At 35.3% G+C, this 19,205-nt stretch overlaps 4 protein-coding genes across 4 annotated transcripts; 3 read left to right on the forward strand and 1 right to left on the reverse strand.

Annotated features, from left to right (window-relative positions):
- Nucleotides 1-10,143: 10,143 nt before the first annotated feature.
- BO86DRAFT_452031 (ferric reductase family protein) lies at nucleotides 10,144-12,722 on the forward strand (the record flags this gene model as incomplete). Its single annotated transcript, XM_025676902.1, has 6 exons — nucleotides 10,144-10,608; nucleotides 10,663-11,048; nucleotides 11,097-11,329; nucleotides 11,383-11,438; nucleotides 11,494-11,615; nucleotides 11,684-12,722. The coding sequence occupies 6 exons, from the start codon at nucleotides 10,144-10,146 to the stop codon at nucleotides 12,720-12,722; spliced, it is 2,301 nt and encodes a 766-aa protein (XP_025521779.1).
- Nucleotides 12,723-13,220: 498 nt separating this feature from the next.
- Nucleotides 13,221-14,435, forward strand: BO86DRAFT_350571 (class I SAM-dependent methyltransferase). Its single transcript, XM_025669388.1, has 2 exons — nucleotides 13,221-13,590; nucleotides 13,653-14,435. The coding sequence occupies exons 1-2, from the start codon at nucleotides 13,350-13,352 to the stop codon at nucleotides 14,291-14,293; spliced, it is 882 nt and encodes a 293-aa protein (XP_025521780.1). The 5' UTR covers nucleotides 13,221-13,349; the 3' UTR covers nucleotides 14,294-14,435.
- A 188-nt stretch (nucleotides 14,436-14,623) lies between these two features.
- On the forward strand, nucleotides 14,624-16,597 carry BO86DRAFT_452033 (putative MFS transporter; the record flags this gene model as incomplete). The annotated part of the gene is made up of 5 exons (XM_025676903.1): nucleotides 14,624-14,660; nucleotides 14,929-15,172; nucleotides 15,302-15,867; nucleotides 15,913-16,157; nucleotides 16,214-16,597. 5 exons carry the CDS (start codon nucleotides 14,624-14,626, stop codon nucleotides 16,595-16,597), a joined length of 1,476 nt encoding a protein of 491 aa, XP_025521781.1.
- Nucleotides 16,598-16,973: 376 nt separating this feature from the next.
- On the reverse strand, nucleotides 16,974-18,923 carry BO86DRAFT_327095 (alpha-glucosidase; the record flags this gene model as incomplete). The annotated part of the gene is made up of 3 exons (XM_025668595.1): nucleotides 16,974-18,170; nucleotides 18,229-18,644; nucleotides 18,737-18,923. 3 exons carry the CDS (start codon nucleotides 18,921-18,923, stop codon nucleotides 16,974-16,976), a joined length of 1,800 nt encoding a protein of 599 aa, XP_025521782.1.
- Between the last annotated feature and the right edge of the window lie 282 nt (nucleotides 18,924-19,205).

Below are 19,205 nucleotides of genomic sequence, written 5' to 3' on the forward strand. Positions count from 1 at the left end.
ATGTAAACCCTAATGTAAACCCTAATGTAAACCCTAATGTAAACCCTAATGTAAACCCTAATGTAAACCCTAATGTAAACCCTAATGTAAACCCTGAAATATTATTACTATTCCGGCTTCAATACAAGTTTCTTTTTATTAAAGCAGATATGTTTTATTATAAAAAAAAATTAAAAAAAGTAAAAATTAATACTTTTTTTTTCTATTAAGCTTTTTCTTTTTATTAAGCCAGTATATAAAGTCCTGTTTTACAGGGGTTATTTTAATATTTTAAGTAATCCTTACTTTATACTTAAGTCTTTTTTAATATATAGATTTATATAATTAAAAACTCTTTTAGAGAATAAAAATATAAGGGTATTAAAAGTTAATAAAAAAAAAAAAATAATAATAATAGTATAAAAAAATAAAAGTAAAAAGAAAAGAAAAGTTGGGAGCAAAGGTGTATATTATAGTAGTATATTAATAATAGTAAAATAAAGTTATAAATATAGTAGTAAAATAAATAATTACTATTACTATAAATAATTTTAACTGTATACTGGAATATATATAATATATATCAGCCTACCCAGGTTTAGACTACTAAAAAATTAAAAATAGTATTAGTTATATTTTTTAACTAACTATTTTATATTTTTTAAATCTTATTTTTTATACCAGATATTGTATTTATCTGTATAACTAAGCTACTTTATTAAGTATTTAAAAATACTATTTTTTAAATATTGGCTAAGTAAGCTCTTAATTTTATATAAATCTTTAGTTACTAGGTTGGGCTTTGGAAGCAATTAATTAAATAAATCTTTTTAAAGCATATTTTTTTAACTTTTATATATATAGTTTAAAATAAGTAATACTAATAACTGGATAGATTTATAATCTAAAAGATAATTTAATAAAATATACTAATAATAATTTTTTTTTTAGAATTTTAAAAGATTTTATAAATATATTATTAAGTTTCTTCTTTAGAACTGTAGAAGTTTTATAGCCTTAATAAAAACAAAGTTTTACTAAGTTATCTTTTTTAAATACTATATTTTTATATTATATATTATATTAATATTTTATATTTATTTATATAATCTGGAGTACTTTAGTTGCTGTTATATAGGCTGTAAAGTTTTATAGATATTATATAAATATCTGTATTTATATTAATATACTAATATTTAATATTATCAGCAACTCTATACTATATATTAATATATATAAAAAGAACTGTATAGATATATTTTTATATAAATTTAGAATTATTTATAAATAAGATAAAAGTTTTGGCTAGTTAGCAGTATTATTTAATAAAACAACTGTATAATAAAAAAAATTTTAATAATCTAGTTTATTTTTTTACTTTATTTATCTGTTTATATATAGCTTATAGTAGTAAAGCATTACTTTATACTAAACAGTTTAAATAATATAGTCTATAAATTAAAAAAAAATTTTAAATTTCTATTACTAATTAAGATTTTAGATATATTCTAATCTTTAAGTACTAGCCTTTTAAATAGTAGATTTACCTACTGTATAGTATTCTAATTATACTAATCTAGTATAATTATTATATACTTAGTATATTTATAGATAACAGTAAAAATAGTATTAAAATTTTTATTACCTTTATTATTAAAAAAAGCAGTTACTATATTAATTATAAAAATATAAAAAGAAATTAGCAGTAATAAAATTAGTTGTAAATATCTATATAGATAATAATATAGGACTTTTTTATTCTTATACTTATAGTAATATATAATATACTGTTTAATCCAGTATCTATATTAAGAAAAGATTAAGCTTTACAGATTTTTAATTATATAACCTTTACTAGGGTGACTAAATATATTATATATATTTTTTAAGATTTTTTTTAATATAGTACTTAGTATATATAAAAAGTACTGTATATTAAACAGCAGCCTATTATTTATATAGAAAAGTAAGTCAACTTTTACTTATACTTTATTATTCTAGTTAATTTAGTTAATAATTTTTAATTATTTAGGATTATCTGTGTATACCTTATAAATATAATTTTTAAAATTATCTACTAAATATACTAATAAAATTACTAGTTTATTTTATAGTATATCTAAATAGAAATTATTATTATCTGTAGTACTAGTTATAAATAATAGTAATTTTAAAAATATATTAAAAATAATATACAGTCTCCCAGGCTTATATACTACAGTTAGTTAAAAAAGCTGTAGATATTAAACAGTATAAATTAAATATAGATTAAACTATAATATTAAAATTAATATTAGTAAGATTTATTTAAAAAAAGATTTAATAGTCTAATAATCTATATATATAACTGTTTTTTATACAGCTTGGACTAAATACCTATATTTATAAATTATTTATACTAATTCTAATATTTCCAGTTTAGTTGGCCAGTAATTACATTCTGCTATACTTAATTTTTAATTTAAAAATAGAATTAGTTAAATAGTTTCTATTAGTAGAACTTCTGTAGTATTATTATTACTAATTACTAATACCCAGTTCTTATTATATTTTGGGCTTGTTAGATTATTAAGTGTACTATAAAATAGTATTACTTCTATATCTTTTTTTTTAAATATATTAATATTAATATATAAAATCCTTAACTTATTAAAGTATATTAAAATAGGCTTTTAATATAAAATATTTTTAATTACTTAGAAAAACTGCTGTTCTGTTTTTATTAAATTAGTAAGGGGAGCCTTAGCAGTTTAATTATATTTTATAGTTTTTTTTAAACTATTTAAAATTACCTTTACTAGTAAAGTCTTCTACTGTTATAAAAAATATATTATTTTAGTATAGAACAGTATATAGTCTTTTAGCCAGTTTATTAGACTAATAAAATAGTTAAGTTTAGTAAATATTTTTAAAAAGTTAAGCTTTAAGATTGCTGCTACTTTTACATTAGTTATTATTATACCAAAGATATTAATATTTTAGCTAAAAATTTTAATTAAAAAAAAGCCTCAAAAAAACTTATCTAAAAAAAGTATAATATATATTTTTTTATATTTATTAAAAAATTAGTATAAATATTATAAGTACTTTTTAAACTTACCGGAAAAAAGAATAAAGTTATTAATATAGATATAAAAAAATTTCTGTATTTATTAAAAAAGGTCTTTAACTTGGTGTTGTATATAAAAAATTAAATTTAAATAGTCTATAAAGTAGATTTTTAAAAATTTTTATTTTTAGTATAAAATAATACTAGTAAACTGCCAACTATCTAGGTATACTAGCTATTAATAGAATATTTTAATTATATTAAGTATAGAAAAATATACTATACTAATAAGTACTATAATAATATTTATCTATATTAAAACTAAATAAATATTTAAAATTACTAATATATTTAAAACTTAGATATTAATAACTAAACAGAGTTTTAATAATTTCCAGCCTTTATTATTAATAATAATTTTTATAACTATAAAAACTAAAGCACCTAATAGTATAAAGTTTTTTAAACACCCTATATAGTTTATTTTTAAAAGTTTATTAAAAATATTATTAACTGCCTTTTAATATATTAAACTAAGCTTATAAATTTTAACTGTTCTATTCAGTTTATTTTTTTATTTTTTATATAATAAAATACAGAGCCAGTAATTTATTAGTACCTTAACTATATTTTTATTTATTTAGATTTTAGAAAATTTTTATACTAGTTTTTTAAGTTTATACTGCTATTTTATTATATTATAAACTATAATACTAATACTTAATTTTTTTATTATTATAAAATTAATATTAAATCTAAGCTTACTCTGTATTTTTAGTACAACTATAATCAGATTTTTAAACAAATTTTATAATTAAAAGTTATATAATAAATTATAGTAGTATTAAAGTTGGAAATATAACCAAGCCTAGTATAGTACTTAATAGTAATTAGCTAAAAAAATAGATTAGTTACTATTATATTTATAAAATTTATATTTATAATATATATAGAAAAAAATTATATTTATATACTACTTTAGTTTAAAAATATAGTTGTAGTTTTTTATTAAATATAATAATTATATTAAAAGTACAACTTTTCTATATACTAGAATAGTAATCTTTTTTTTAATAAATACTAGGTGTAATTGGTAGTAATCTGGCTTAGAAGTAATTATTAGTAAAAAAATTATTTTTTAATAATATACTACTTTAATAAAATAATTTTTAAAATTAATAGTAAATCTATATAGTTTTAGGATATTACAGCTAATAAAAAAATAGGTTTTTAAATCTTAGATTAAATATATATTTATATATATATAAATAAAAACTAACTTATTCTTAACTTTAGTAGAAATTAAAATAAAAATTATAATATATTTTATACTGTTAAATTTTTACTTAACACCTTAGATATATACTGGTTTAATAATATTTATAACTTTAAAAAAAAAAATTAGTAGTAAGCTAGTACTTATTAATTATAAATATTATATACTTTAAATCTAAGTATATAGTATCTATTTTATTATTAATACAAATTTTTACTGTAGTATATCTTTAGTTTTTAAAAAATTTACTGGGTTTTAGTACTTTAAAAAATTTATTTATTTTAATAATAAAAATATCTGTATTTATATAGAATATATAAGATTTGCAATTTGCAATATATATATATAGTATATTATTAAAAGTAAAAAATATTAAATAGTCTAAGTATTAGGAATTAAATATATTATAGTATTTATAATAATTAGAAATATTTTTTTATAGTAGTTATTAAAGTAATAAACTTTATTTTTATTATATTTCTAAATGCCTTAGGCTTTGTTATATATATAGTTTATTTAGCTATATTAAGAATATCTGCTATAGATAGAATTACTATTACTATTAATATTAATTTTATTATAATATATTTTTTAAAATTTATTTTTATTATAGTTTTAATAGTTACAGCTATAGTAGTTGCAGCTGTAACAGTAATTATATCTATAGTTATTATATTAATTTTTATAGTTATTTTTACAGTTATAATTATATTTATAATTATTATTATAGTAATTATTATAGTTATTATATTTATCTTTATAGCAGCTATTTTAATAGTTATTTTAGTAATTATTTTAGTAATAATCTTAGTTAAAAAGTTTATATAAGTCTATTCTATAGGGTTTATAATAGTAATAGATACTGTTCTAGTTATTAGGGCCTTAGTTATAGTAATTATAATTCTAATAATTATAAATATTTTTATAAAAGTAATTTTTTTAGATCTTGTTTTTTATACTTAGATTGTACTTATTTTTTTATATAGTAAAGTAGAAATTTATTTTATTACTAAATTCTTTAAGTATAGTATTTTATTTAGATTTTTTAATATTTTTACAAAGTTTAGGGTTAATATAATACTATATTTTAATTATAATATTATATTTATTTAATATACTATATATTTTTATTAAACCGGTGATTTTAGAGATATATACTGTTAAGAATTAGTTAAAATAAATATTTTATACTATATATCTGCAGTTATTAAGTTACTTTTAAAATTAACTATTTAAAATTTTTTAGTAAGCCTTAATTACAGCTATCCAGTAATTAATATTTTTAAAATTAATTAAACTAATTTAATAAATTTTATTAATTTACTATATCTACTATATAATAGTATTGCTGTAGAATAGTATATTTATATTTTAATTTATAGTTATAATATTTCTAGTAAATAATATAATATAAAATTATTAGTAGAATATCTGGGTAGTATAATAGTATATTTTTCTATTATACTTAACTGGATTACAGTATTCCTAACTAAATAGTATATTTAAAAAAAGTAACTAATATTTAATATATACTACTGTATATTATTAATAACTTAAAAACTATTCTAAAATCTATTATATACTTAATTATTACTATTACTATTATTCTTATTTTTATAAACTAAAGCTGGTAGAGGTGGTAGTAGAAAAAAAAATAATATTATATTTTACTAAACTTTATATTATTAATAATATTATTTATATATTTTTAGTATATCTACTATTATTTATACTATTATTTTTTAGAACTGTACTTTTTAAGCATTATTTATCAGCTTAGCTATAGTCTATATAAAACTATTATTTAAAATAATAAGATTATTTAAAAAATTAACTTATATAAATATATTAAAGTATTAAATATCTGTATAAATATCTTTATTAATATAGTTACAGCTAAGGGTTTAAATAAAGAAGTTGTAGTATTAATTTAGCAACTATATAAATACTATTAATAAATTAACTAATACTTTATATAAAAATAGACTTAGTAATTTAATTTTATTAAAAAGTTAAACTAGTTTAGAATATTAAATTTAAAAAGAAATAAAAAAAATAAATATTTTAATAAATACTCCAGGTATATTTGGGCTGGTGAGTAGTAAAGTTTTTAACTTTAAAAAAATAAAAAAAATATTTATTTATAAAAAAACATCTACTTCTGCTTCGGCAAAGGAAGTAGTTATTAAAATAAAAAAAATAAAAAATAGTAACAGTAAAATAATATTTTTAAACTTTTTTATTACTGCTTTAAAAGTTTTTTTATTATTTTATTTAATAGAATATATATACTTAGATTTAGAATTGCTGCAGCTGTAAGTTTTTAATCTTTAGATTTTTAATAGTAATTAGCTTATAATTATTTAAGCTGTAGTTAAAATATCTGTAGCTATATTTAACTTTTTATAACTAGTTTTAATAAAGCAGAGTATATAGTATACAGTTAGAATAATATTTTTTAAATATATTAATATATAAAAAAGTATAGTTGTATATAACTTTTAAAAAAATAATTATATAACTAGTAGAATAAGAATTATAATTAGTTATATAATCTATATATAAACTATCTATACTATTAATAGTACTAATTAATTAGATTTTATAAAATAGTAATATATAATAGTATTAAAAGATATTAGATATTAAAAAATTAATAAATAAAAAATAAAAAAAGATTAATAATACAACTTCTAATAAGCAAGGAAATAAGTAATTAGATAAGAAAAAAAATAAATAGCTGGAGAAAAGCTGAAAAATATTTAGTAGTACTATAAATATTCTACTAATAAAGTACTTATTTAAATAGATAAACTAACTTAAAAATACTTTTTTAATAATTTATTAAATTATTTAACTTTTAAATATTTTAAAAATTATTACTGGAATATGCTACCAGTATTACCAATTAAGAATTTAAAAAAATAATAATTTATAAAAATAAATGCTTAATTTTCTAACTTTGCTATCTTAACAGCTAACTACATTCTCCCGCTTCTGCGGTAAGGGGTGGCAGAATGGGCTTCGCCATGGCAAGCTCTGTCTGCAACAAATAGGGCGGCGGCTGCCGGCCAGCTTGAGTTATAAGGATGCCCTTGCGGAGCTGCGCCCGGACAGCCAGCTGCCTGGAGTCTAACCACCCAATGTACAGTATAGACTATATAACAGATTTGCAGATCCAGGCCTGCTTATAACCCAATAAAGGCTATAAACCTATTTAGGGGGGAAGGCTGGGTACTATAGCAGATATTATTTATAAATAATTTAAAAATTAAACTATAAAAAGTAATTTAATAAAAAGTAAAGTATTTTACTTTTTATTATTAGTCTATATAAAAAGCCGGCTGATTCTAGTCAGCGCTAAATATATTTATAAAAAATAAAAAATATCTAAAAAGTATAAAAATAAAAACTATAAAAACTACTATAATATTTATTATTATAAGCTAAAAAACTCTGCCTTTTTATATATAAATAATAGTATATAAAAAAAAAAACAGTAGTAGCAGTAGTAGTAAAATTTACAGTAAAATTAAAAACTAAAATAAAAACTAAAATAATAGTAGTAGTAGATATAATAAAAATAAATATATTTATAGTAGTAGCAGCAGCAGATGTAATAGCAGTAGTAGTAATAAAAATATTTTTTTTATAATAAAAAAAAATAGTAAAATATACTATAAACAGTTAGCTAAATCTAAATTTATTTTATAAATAACTTATATAAAAAAATAAAATAAAATAGGCTAATAGGGCCTGCGGGTACAGAGCTTAAATAATATACTATAAAAAAAAATTAGTTGGTTTTTATAAAAAAAAAAATAGGGCTAAGCCCTTATAAAAAAAATTAATAAAATATTTTAAATACTACTGTAGAAAAAAAGTTAGCTAAATATTAACTTATAAAAGCATCTAAAAAAAAAATACTATATAAAAAAATTTACTAAAAAAAAAAAAAAAGAAAAAGTTGCAGAGAAAAAAAAAACTAGAGATCTAAAAAAAAAAATTTTTTTATATAAAAAAAAATTTTACTTTTATAAGATTAGCTTTACTAGTTTTAACTATAAAGTATTTTAAACAGCCAAAATAGGTAAATTAAAAAAAATTTAATACTATTTACTAAAAAAAAGTTTTTTTAATTATAAAAAAGACTATTTATAGGCTATTATAAAAAAACTAACTAATAAATAATAAACTATATACCAGTAAAAAAGCTTTATAAAAATAATAGTAAAAATAGTATAGTATATTCTTTATAAAAGTACAGAATAGTAAACTATCTTTTTTACTATTTTAATTTTTTATAAAAGTATTTATAAAGTAGAGGTTTTAATAGTACTACTATAAAAGGCAATATTTTTTTATAAAAAAAAATAGTTATAAAAGTCTAAATAGTTTTTTTAACCTTTATAGATATTTGTAAAAAAAAATATATATAGATAATTTAAAATAGTAGTTATATAACAGTTAAGTAAACCAGCTGTAGCTGCTTTTAAAAACAGTAGCTGTTTTATAAATTAGACAAGGCAGTAACAACATCTTAAAATAATATATTAGCATCCTTGGTTTTATAAAAGCTATTTATTTATTATACTATTTTACCCTTTAGCCCTTATAACTACTATAAAACGCAATATTTTTTTATAAAAAAAAAATAATTATAAAAATCTAAACAGTTTTTTTAACCTTTACAGATATCTATAAAAAATATATATAGATAATTTAAAATAGTAATTATATAATAGTTAAGTAAGCCAGCTGCAGCTGCCCCCAAGGGCAGCAGCTGTCTTATAAGTTAGGCAAAGCAGTAATAATATTTTAAAATAATATATTAGCACCCTTGGCTTTGCAAAAGTTATTTATTCATCACACTATTTCACCTTTTAGCCCTTATAGGCAATATAGTATATATAAAGGAAGGGGTAAATATTATAATAATATAAATATTTAAATTAAAAGTCTACTAAACTACTATTAATCTAGGAGCGGGCTGCCGTAGTAGTAGATGTAGGCTGCTGTAGTGGAAGATATTGTATAACAAAAAAATAGGTACTGTTTGCTATTTATATTTCTTCCTTAGGTGAATTCTACTGTCAACACCTACAATACCCTTTTCCAATAATTATAGTAATTTGATTTAAAGCATAATGGGCTGTGTGACTAAGAAATGGTGTAGCTGTTCTGGCGCCACTGATCATCAATCTACACAGGCAATGTTCGGGTGTCGGATGTTCGGGCGTCCGAATGCGGCAACCTGTCGTGCTCCGGAGCCTGATTGATATGATTATGATTATCAATCTTTTATCCTATCAATCTAATCTTGACATCTGTCCGACCCTCTGATTGGGTGTCCTTTTTTTGACCCTGGTGGGGAAGCAAGCATGCCCGCCTGAGATTTCTTCCAACACATGATTCTGCCTTGGTGACCAGCCAAAGTCTTCCAGGCCAGCCCTGAGGGTGTTTCTATCAGAGTGGGCCTAGTATTCCTTTTATCTTCTTGGTACAACCTCAATGCCCAATTGTAGTTCTATCCCCAGCGGCGCCATGCATAGTTAGGTCCTCAGAACAGGAGCACGCATTATAATGCCCGCTTTCCAAAGGTTCTGTCTCCACCTTAGGGCTAGAGCCAGAAGCGGTTTTTTTTCTCACCGGCGAGGACCAAAGAATGTTGCAAAATAAGAAGGCTAAACCCATATAAAAACCCCCCTCCCGATGGCTGCGCTTGGAATATTGCACTTGGAACATGACATTCCACTCTAATACTTTGATACTCCAATAACCCCTCCTTTACTTTTGAAAATTTATTCCCTTGGGAAACAACACGTCCGCAGCCCCCCTGATGAGAATCACATTCGCCATCCTGACTTTGTGTCTCAGCTCGGACGCTGTGGCCAAAGCCCTTTCACCGAGCAATGCCAACCAATATTGCATGTACGCTATATATGAGTCATTTGCTTCGTTCGAACGGAAAAATGTGACCAATTCTACGAGTGCAGTATCTGGAAGCTCGGCACGTTCAAGCTCCGCATCGCAGTGTACAAATGTGCTTGAGGTAACGTCGATATACGCCTCCATGCGAGAGTATTGTCATGGGAGGGCATACACTGCAGGCCTTGACTTTTGGAAGAGCTTCTGCGCTAACGCTGGCGCGGCATTGATGAGCTTAGATGATATCAAAGCCAGAGCTACAACAGAGTACATCAATCAGCTACCTGTCTTCAACCCAGGCGCCGCATCCTCAGCCACAATTTCTTCCGCAGTATTGCTCAACAACTCATATTATAGACAAGCCTTACGCAGTGTGGTAAGTGTGGTGAGAAGTGTTTTTGCACGCATGCAGGATACTGAATCATATTAGACCGCCAATGAGACCGACAATTCTCGCTCATTGAATACCGTTTGGGGTATTCACGGCTTCTGGGGCTTGGTGACCTTGGTTGGGATCATTTTTAACCTCCTGACTAGGTTCTCCTATTGTCTATATGATGTACCAAAGAAGTATGAAGAGAAACCTGGATCCCGCTCTCGGCTCGGGCTTCTATCCGCATCGAATCCAATTTCCAAAGTCTATACTGCTGCCAACACACACTTCATCCTTGCACCGAGTCTAGGGACTCACCACCAACGGCTCCTGTATGGTCTTAAGATACCTCTCCGCTGGCAAGCATCAGTCATTTTTGCTTTCTGGGCCCTGGCTTTCATCCTGGCCTGTATAAGATATGATGCTTACTCGGACGATCCTTTGTATGTCGACAACTGTGTGTCCTTTTACTCATCACTGACTGGTTCTAGTAACGGAACCCTCGCTTATCAAATCTGGGACACTATGGGACCTAGATCTGGTTTTCTCGCCTTCGCATGCCTGCCATGGCTGTGGATCTTTGCCGGACGAAATAGTATCTTTATTTGGGGCACCGGCTGGAGCTTCCAAACATTTAATATATTCCACCGGCATCTCGCGATAGTGACCGTCCTCTTTGCTATCATCCACTCTATATCATATACTGTCAAGTACCTGGCTTATAGTAAGGCTCTTTCTTTGCATCAATATCTGCTTGGGCTAACATCGCGCCTTAAGACCCGAGCAAATATACCACGGACTTGGAAACAGACTGGTTCAAGTTTGGCATTGTTGTCTGTTCTCTCTGGTGTTGGTTGCTGATCGGTCTTAATGCTGACCCCCTCGCAGGCAACGGGACTGATGTCCATCATGATTCCGTTCTCCTGTGCCGCGTTGCGCCAACAATTCTACGAAGTATTCCTCATTGTGCACGTCCTCTTCGGGATCGTCATTGTCTATGCCCTGTTTACGTATGTTTGACACTGCATGGGAATGCCCTCAGACCCAAGACCTGAGCCCTGACATCCGATAACCCCAGGCACATGAGCAAGTTTGGCGCGGAGTACACTCCCCACCTGTGGCCCTTGGTCGCAATCTGGTCCTTCGACCGGGTCCTTCGCCTTCTCCGTCTGGCTGTGTGCAATCTGCATATAAAGCGCAGCAGCAGGATGCATTCTGGCCGCCGGACCACGGTCACCTACTATCCCAGCAGCGACGTCCTCCACATCGAGATCCAGCCCGCGGCGCTCCCCACCTCTCCCAAGCCCGGACACTACTACTACCTCTACCAACCTGCCACTTTCCGCGGCTGGGAGAACCACCCCTTCACCATGGCGTCTGTTCGCTGCTCCGACAACGAGAACTCTCCCGCGTCCGCCTTTCCTGATTCGAGTGCTCCTTTCCGCACTCCAACGGAGAAAGAAGCAGCCGTCGTCTCACAGCCCCTTCCTCTCACCCTGCAATCACTCACATCATCAACTCCGACACTAAGCTTTTGGGTCCGTCCGTACACCGGCTGGACCCAGCGTCTCCGATCCCAAGCCCTTGCTGCTGGTAACACCCTGCACGCAACCATCTTGCTTGAGGGCCCCTACGGCCACAGTGCCTGCACCGCCCTGCGAACCTTCGACCGCGTCATCATGATTATGGGCGGCACCGGCATTGGCGTCGCGACGGCGTACCTTCAAGTTCTCCGTCCGTCCCGGAATGGGTTCGAGCATCCGCAAATCGAGCTCCACTGGACGGTGCGTGAGCCGGCGCTAGTTAGCGAGCTGTGTCGCGCGGAGCTGAGCCCGTATTTCCAGGACCCTGGAGTGCAGATGCGGTTTTACTGCTCGCGAGGATTGGGTAGTAGTGTGTTGGAAGGGGAGAATGCCCTGATATCTGGGGTGACTCTCGAGGATGGACGAGCGCCCATTGGGCAGATTGTGGCGCAGGCCGCGGCGGAGGAGGGCTCGGTGGCGGTGGTCGTGTGCGGTCCGGCCGAAATGGCGGATGTCAGTCGAGCGGCTGTTGGGGCGGCGCGGCGCGGCGGGGCAAGCGGGATCGAGTACTTTGAGGAGGCGTATGGATGGTAGCGTATTCTGTGCTCTTTGGGGTGGAGTGCTCTTTTAGTCGGTGTTTGGTATATTCAGTATATAGCAACGAGATCACAGGCAAGCTAAAACCAGTTATGTTGATGGAAGAGTAGGACGCACTACCATGAACACGCCATCCACGGTCCAAAAGAAGCTCAATGGTCGCCGCTGGTACCTGGTAGATATGACAGAACATCTATTGACAGAATCAGCCTGCCTTGGCCTTCTTCCGGTCGTCCGCCGGTCTTCCGTGCGGTGCGGGGTAAAGGTTCCCGAGTCAGTGAGCGACTATGGAGTAATTGCCAGTGTATTCTCTCTGTCTGCAATACCAGGGCTCGTAGGCAGGGCTACTGAATTGGTGTGACTCATCCCCAACGTTCCCTACAGGACAAGGTCATGAGTCATCTACTAGGTAATTCCCTCGTACTATGTACTGTACTGTAACTTACCCTTGGGGTCAACGGTCGGGGTGCACTCAGGCAACCTTCCCAGGCTGACATTATAAGATGCTTTCATCCTCGGGTCTTAGGTACTGTACGTATAAGGAATCCTACAGTTGCAACTGCTATCATCTAGCTAGCTAAAGCACAGTCGGCTGCCCGGAAGCCAAAACCAGGGGAGCACAACATGTCCACTCAACTCGAGGCCGCCTGTATTGCCCGTCTCTCCCTACACGACCCCACCCACTTCAGCATCCAGCACTCCCAGACTGTTCATCGCCTGCAGCTCCTACAGCACTGGAACATTCCGACTGGCGCCAAGGTGCTGGAAATAGGCTGCGGGCAAGGGGACTGCACTACTGTCCTTGCCTCTGCCGTGGGCGAGCAGGGGAAGGTGGTGGCCGTGGATCCGGCGGATCTGGGTTATGGTGAGTCCGACGTGTCTTACCCCGCTGCTCGACAAGCAGCCCAATAATGAATCTTCTTGCAGGTGCCCCGTATACTCTCGGCCAAGCACAGGGTTACATTTCCCAAGGCCCGCTGGGGAAACGGATTACTTGGGTCCAACAGCCGCCCTTAGACTATCTCTCCTCCCTCCCCTCGCCGCCCGCCAGCGAAAGTAAGGCCTTCGACGCAACGGTGCTCGCACACTGCCTATGGTACTTTGCCTCCCCCGCCCTCATCCTCTCCACCTTCCGCGCCCTGAAGCAGCACAGTGAGCGTCTCCTCCTTGCCGAGTGGTCGTTGGTAGCGGCGCACCCCTCTGCCCAACCTCACGTGTTAGCTGCGCTCACTCAAGCAGCGCTGGAGTGCCGTAAGCCCGTTAGCGACTCGAACGTCCGCACCGTGCTGGGACCAACGCGGCTTACCGAGTTGGCCCTGGCTGCCGGGTGGCAGCTGGAGAGTGAGGCCCGCGTGCAAGGTGGGGAGGGCTTGCTAGACGGACAATGGGAAGTGTCTGCTTGTCTTTCGTCCTCTTTCGAGAAGGAGGTAGAGGAGGCAGTGAGTGAGGAGAGTGAGCGGGCAGTGGTTCTTGCGTCCCGGGATGCGTGTGAGGCAAGTTTGGAGGGGATAGAGGGGGGCCGGAAAGGAGTTAGGGCCATGGATGTTTGGGTGGCTAGTTTTGTCTGATCCGGCAATTTGAGCACGTCCCGGCGAGCCCTCTTCGAAGCCCGATATCTAATTTTGCTTCGCACAGTAACCTGGTATTGACGGTCTACCAAGTCTATAACAGTACTCTTTAGTTAAACAAATACACCTATGAAGTTCCAGTAATTGGTTCATAGCTGTAACGAATCTGTTAAATGGATGGTACAGCACTGCAGGCTAGCGTTACAGGCCTCGCGGAGGGACTATTAACACCATCGCCTATGACACACAGCCAAATAACAGCTAACAATTTCTTGTATATGATGGGAGGGCCAAGCAGTATACACGCAGTTGATCGCGACCGTAAAGAAAATGACCTTGCCCAGCTCTAGCGGACCAGGATGCAGGGGTAAGTAACCCTTACACTCGGGGTTTCGGATCGGACAAAAGCCCGAGTCAATGCAAGACAAAGAAATGGCCAGCAAACAGGGAGTGCCAGGCTCAGGGGCTCCTAGTAGTACGCTGCTTGCTGTCTATCGCCTGTCCATAAGTTTCTCCGTCTATCTCATGCTGCATGTGCTTGTTATTCTCACATCCTCCGATTGTTTGATCGATTCTCCGTTTCTGACCCTGACCCATTGCTGAAACCTCAACTCTCGAAGTGGAGCCAAAGAAAGTCCTACCCACACCGATACACAGCAAAGTACCAGATAATCCTCACGACCGATGGACTCAACCAGAAAACGAGAAGACGAACTCGGACGAATCTCCACCGCCCCCGGTGCCCAAACCGAGGAAGACATGGCTGTTCTGGGCGCTCTTCCCAGCCTTGTGCATGACGACCTTCCTTGCCGCTCTCGAAACATCGATTCTCTCCACTGCCCTTCCGACTATTGTGCTCGATTTTCACGCGAGCGAGTCGTAAATGTGGATTACCGACGCATACGTTCTGTCCTCCACCGTGGTCCTCCCACTCTTCGGCCAAACGGCGAACATCTTCGGCCGCCGATGGCTGCTGATCATCTCCGTGATCATCTTTGCGGTGGGAAGCGCCATCGCCGGAAGTGCCAACACCACCCCTGCGATTATCGACGGACGAGCGGTTCAAGGGATGGGTGGCGGAGGAATCAACATTCTCGTGGACACTGTCATCTGTGATCTGGTGCCCCTGCGCCAGAGGGGTAAGTATGTGGCACTCATGGCCTCGGTTCGGGCTGTGGGAACCACGATTGGCCCGGTTCTTGGTGGCGCCTTTGCGCAGCATGCCTCCTGGCGCTGGGTCTTCTATATCAATTCGCCCTTGTGCGGTGTGTCGCTGTACCTTCTTGTGCTCTTCCTTCGTGTCAACCATCCGCCCCGGCCACCCAACACAACCCTCGGGCAACAGTTCGGCCGCGTTGATCTACTGGGCAATACCATCCTCACCTTGGCTGTCGTGGCCATTCTGCTGGCACTGACCTGGACGGGAACCGCCTACCCCTGGTCCTCTTGGCGAATTTTGACGCCTTTGTTTCTGGGATTGGCGGGCCTGGCCCTCTTCTGCATCCACCAAGCCTCGCGCCTCTGTCGGGATCCCTCTATCCCGCCCCAGCTCTTCTCCAGTGCAACCGCTCTCTGTGCTCTTTGGCTCTCCTTTTTTCAGAACCTGCTCCTTTACTGAGTGGCCTATTTCCTGCCCGTCTATTTTCAGGCTCTCCGCAGCCTTGCCACCACTGCCTTTGGCCTTGCTGTCCTCCCCATCACAGCAGCCATTGCACCCTTCGGCGTGATCACAGGCGTATTGATCGCAATGAAAAACAAATACCGCCCCTTCCACTTCCTGGGGTATGTTTGTGTGACGATCGGGGTCGCCTTGTTTTCTCTCCTTGATAATAACTCCCCTGCCCGGGACTGGGCCGGTTTCCAGGTTCTCTTCGGAGTCGGATCAGGCATGATTTTCTCTCCACCTTGCCGCCAATCCAGGCTGTCCTTCCCGAGTCCGAGGTCGCAACGGCCACGGCGACGTGGGCGTTCGTCCGGAGTCCGGGGTGCATTTGGGGCATTGCGATTCCGACGTCCATCTTCAATACGAGGGTGCAACAGATGCTCAGCGTTGTGAGTGATGGCCCATTGAGAAGAAGCTTGGCAAATGGAGACGCCTATGCCTTAGCCGCGGAAGGGTTGATCAAAAGCCTCCAAGGGCAAGCGGAGTTGCAGAGGGAAGTTCTGAGGTTGTACGAGGATGGGTTGAGATGGGTATGGTTGATGGCGGTTCCGTTCGGGGTCATTGGGTTCTTGTTGTGTTTCCCAGTTCGCGAGGTGAAGCTAAGAGAGCAGTTGGTGACCGAGTTTAGGTTACAAGGGTGATCACCAACATCATATATTGATCTACTAGACGCTGGTCTAGAACAATAGCAAGAAAGGCCTTTGTCTCTCATCACCAGTTGAAGGTATCGCTGCTTGGCCCATTGAGCCAATCTTCTCACCCGGGCCTTAGGTAACGAATGATAGAAAATAGGACATACGTATGTACAGTACGGAGCTCCTTGGTGGCTAGGGCATTACAGCTCATTCAGCGACGCCCATTATAGAGGCAATGGTGATAGAATAGATTATTTCACGGACCTATCCAGTATTTCACCATCTTTGTATGTGTTTGCAAAACCAATCTTGAAAGCTGCCTGGTGGTCCACTGGTAGCGGATCGAAGGTACACTTATGCAAATAGAAATTCCCGTCCCGTTCTAACCTGATTTGCAGCGGATCATAACTCCTTCCCAGGCTTGAAGCCTGATAGTTGCCCCATCACCAACGGGAATGTGTCTTTGGATTGAAGAAGGAGCCATCCAATCCACCTCTACCGACCCAGGGATCTTCCAGGCCACATCCTCGCCAGTCCAGTTCAACACGACCAACCACTTCTGTTTCGTTTGAGCACCCGTCCTCAGGTATGCATAGATCTGCTCTTTCTCAAAGTCCAGGTCCTGGTAGTCGCCATACACAAAGGCATCCTTGTAGGTCTTGCGCTCACGTAGAACGAGCTGCCAGTATTGCCAGACAGACAGATCTCGGCTTTCGCACTCCATCTGCGCTTTCACATTCACAATCCTAAAGTCATCATTCATTCTCATCCATGGTGTAATGTTGGATGCTGCAAACCCTGAATTAGACTCGTTGTTCCACTGCATTGGCGTTCGGGCGTGGTCCCTGGCTTTTTTCTGGAGAAGTTCTCTTGCTTTTTCTATTTGTACTGGGTCGTTGGAATAGAGCTTCTTCGTCTGCTGCCAAAAGTTGAGGCTTTCTACGTCCTTGTAATCGACATCCGGATTCCAGTCCGCTGGAAAGTTTCGCATTCCAATCTCCTGACCCTGGTAAAGATACAAGGTACCACCGAGAGTCGATTGCAGAAGCGCAAGTAGCTTGCTACCACGCGTGCGGAACTTGTCGCTGTCGTCCACGTAGCGAGATACAGAGCGCGCCTGATCGTGGCACTCCAAGAAGAGTGCATTCCATCCATCCCATTCGATCATGTTTCTTTGCCACTTGGAGAAGATTTGTTTGAGCTCTGTCAATTTCCAGTCGCGGAAACTCCATTTCGAATCTCCTTTGGTCTTGACATCCGCAATTTCCATGTGGTCGAAGATAAAGATCATATTCAGTTCTTTGGCAGTTGATCCGACTGTCTTGATGATTTCGCTTATGTCGCTGACATAGGCGGTTTCACCGACGGTGATGGTGTCATACTTGGACAGAACATTCTCATACATTCCATGCATGAACTCATGGAAGCGCGGGCCATTGGTGTAAAATCTCTCTCCGGGCTGGAACTCGCAACCTGGGTCGATGACCGGAGCATCAGGGAATGAGGAATTCTTCGAAATCAAATTGATTACATCCATTCGAAATCCCGAAACTCCTCGGCTCAGCCAGAAGTGCATAACCTGGGAGAATCGGTCAGCCACGCTCAGATCAAATGCGACCGAACAAGTGTGGACTTACATCGTGCACGGCAGCGACCACATCGGGATTCTCCCAGTTCAGATCAACTTGTTCCGGGGTGTGGAGAGTCAAATAGAATTCCTGGGTTGCTTCACTCCAGGTCCAAGCACTATGGGAATCGTTCAAGATTTGGGCCCAGTTATTTGGAGGCAGAGGGTTCCCCACAGAGTCGTATCCGCGCGGCGGCTTCCAGATATACCAATCGCGCTTTGAGGAGTTTTTCGACCGAGCGGATTCCAGAAACCAACCATGCTGATCTGAGGTATGAGTCACAACGAGGTCCATCATAAGCTTCATATCGTGTTCTTTGAGAGTTTCAATCAGCAGGTCGACGTCAGCCATGGTTCCATAGCGCGAGTCAATTGATTTATAGTCGGAGATATCGTAGCCCATATCGACTTGCGGAGATTTGTAAACTAGATGACGATGTTATGTTAGAACCAGAGAACGGGGCGTCTTTGGCCCCTACCAATAGAACCAATAGATACACAACAGACATGCTACTCACTAGGACTTGTCCAGACAACGTCAACTCCCAGACTTTTCAAATATGGCACTTTCTCCCTTATGCCACGCACATCGCCCCATCCATCTGCCTGGGCTGGAGGTTTACTGCTTTTGAAACTCGCGGGATAGATTTGGTAAACCACAGCTTCCTTCCACCACTTTGGAGTTGCATATTGAGACGATGGCATGCTTGTAGCCTTGGGATCAATGATTACAAAGCCTGCGTGACTGCTCTGTGGAGTGGATTCACAGCCAAACTTCTCAATTCCACCTACTAACCACCGAGTAAGAAGTTGTCAATCGTTGTATGCAAGGTGGGGGTAGGACTAAATATAGTCAGACAACATCCCCTAGCTTTCGCCACACAAGAACCTGCGCATAGATCTGTCACACTAAGCTGTAGCTGTACGGGTATGGGAAATATGCAGGGCAATCTATTTTGGGGAACGCGTACATACCAGTAGATAGAC

The sequence above is a fragment of the Aspergillus japonicus genome (assembly GCF_003184785.1).
Source record: "Aspergillus japonicus CBS 114.51 unplaced genomic scaffold BO86scaffold_132, whole genome shotgun sequence".
Classification (NCBI taxonomy): domain Eukaryota; kingdom Fungi; phylum Ascomycota; class Eurotiomycetes; order Eurotiales; family Aspergillaceae; genus Aspergillus; species Aspergillus japonicus.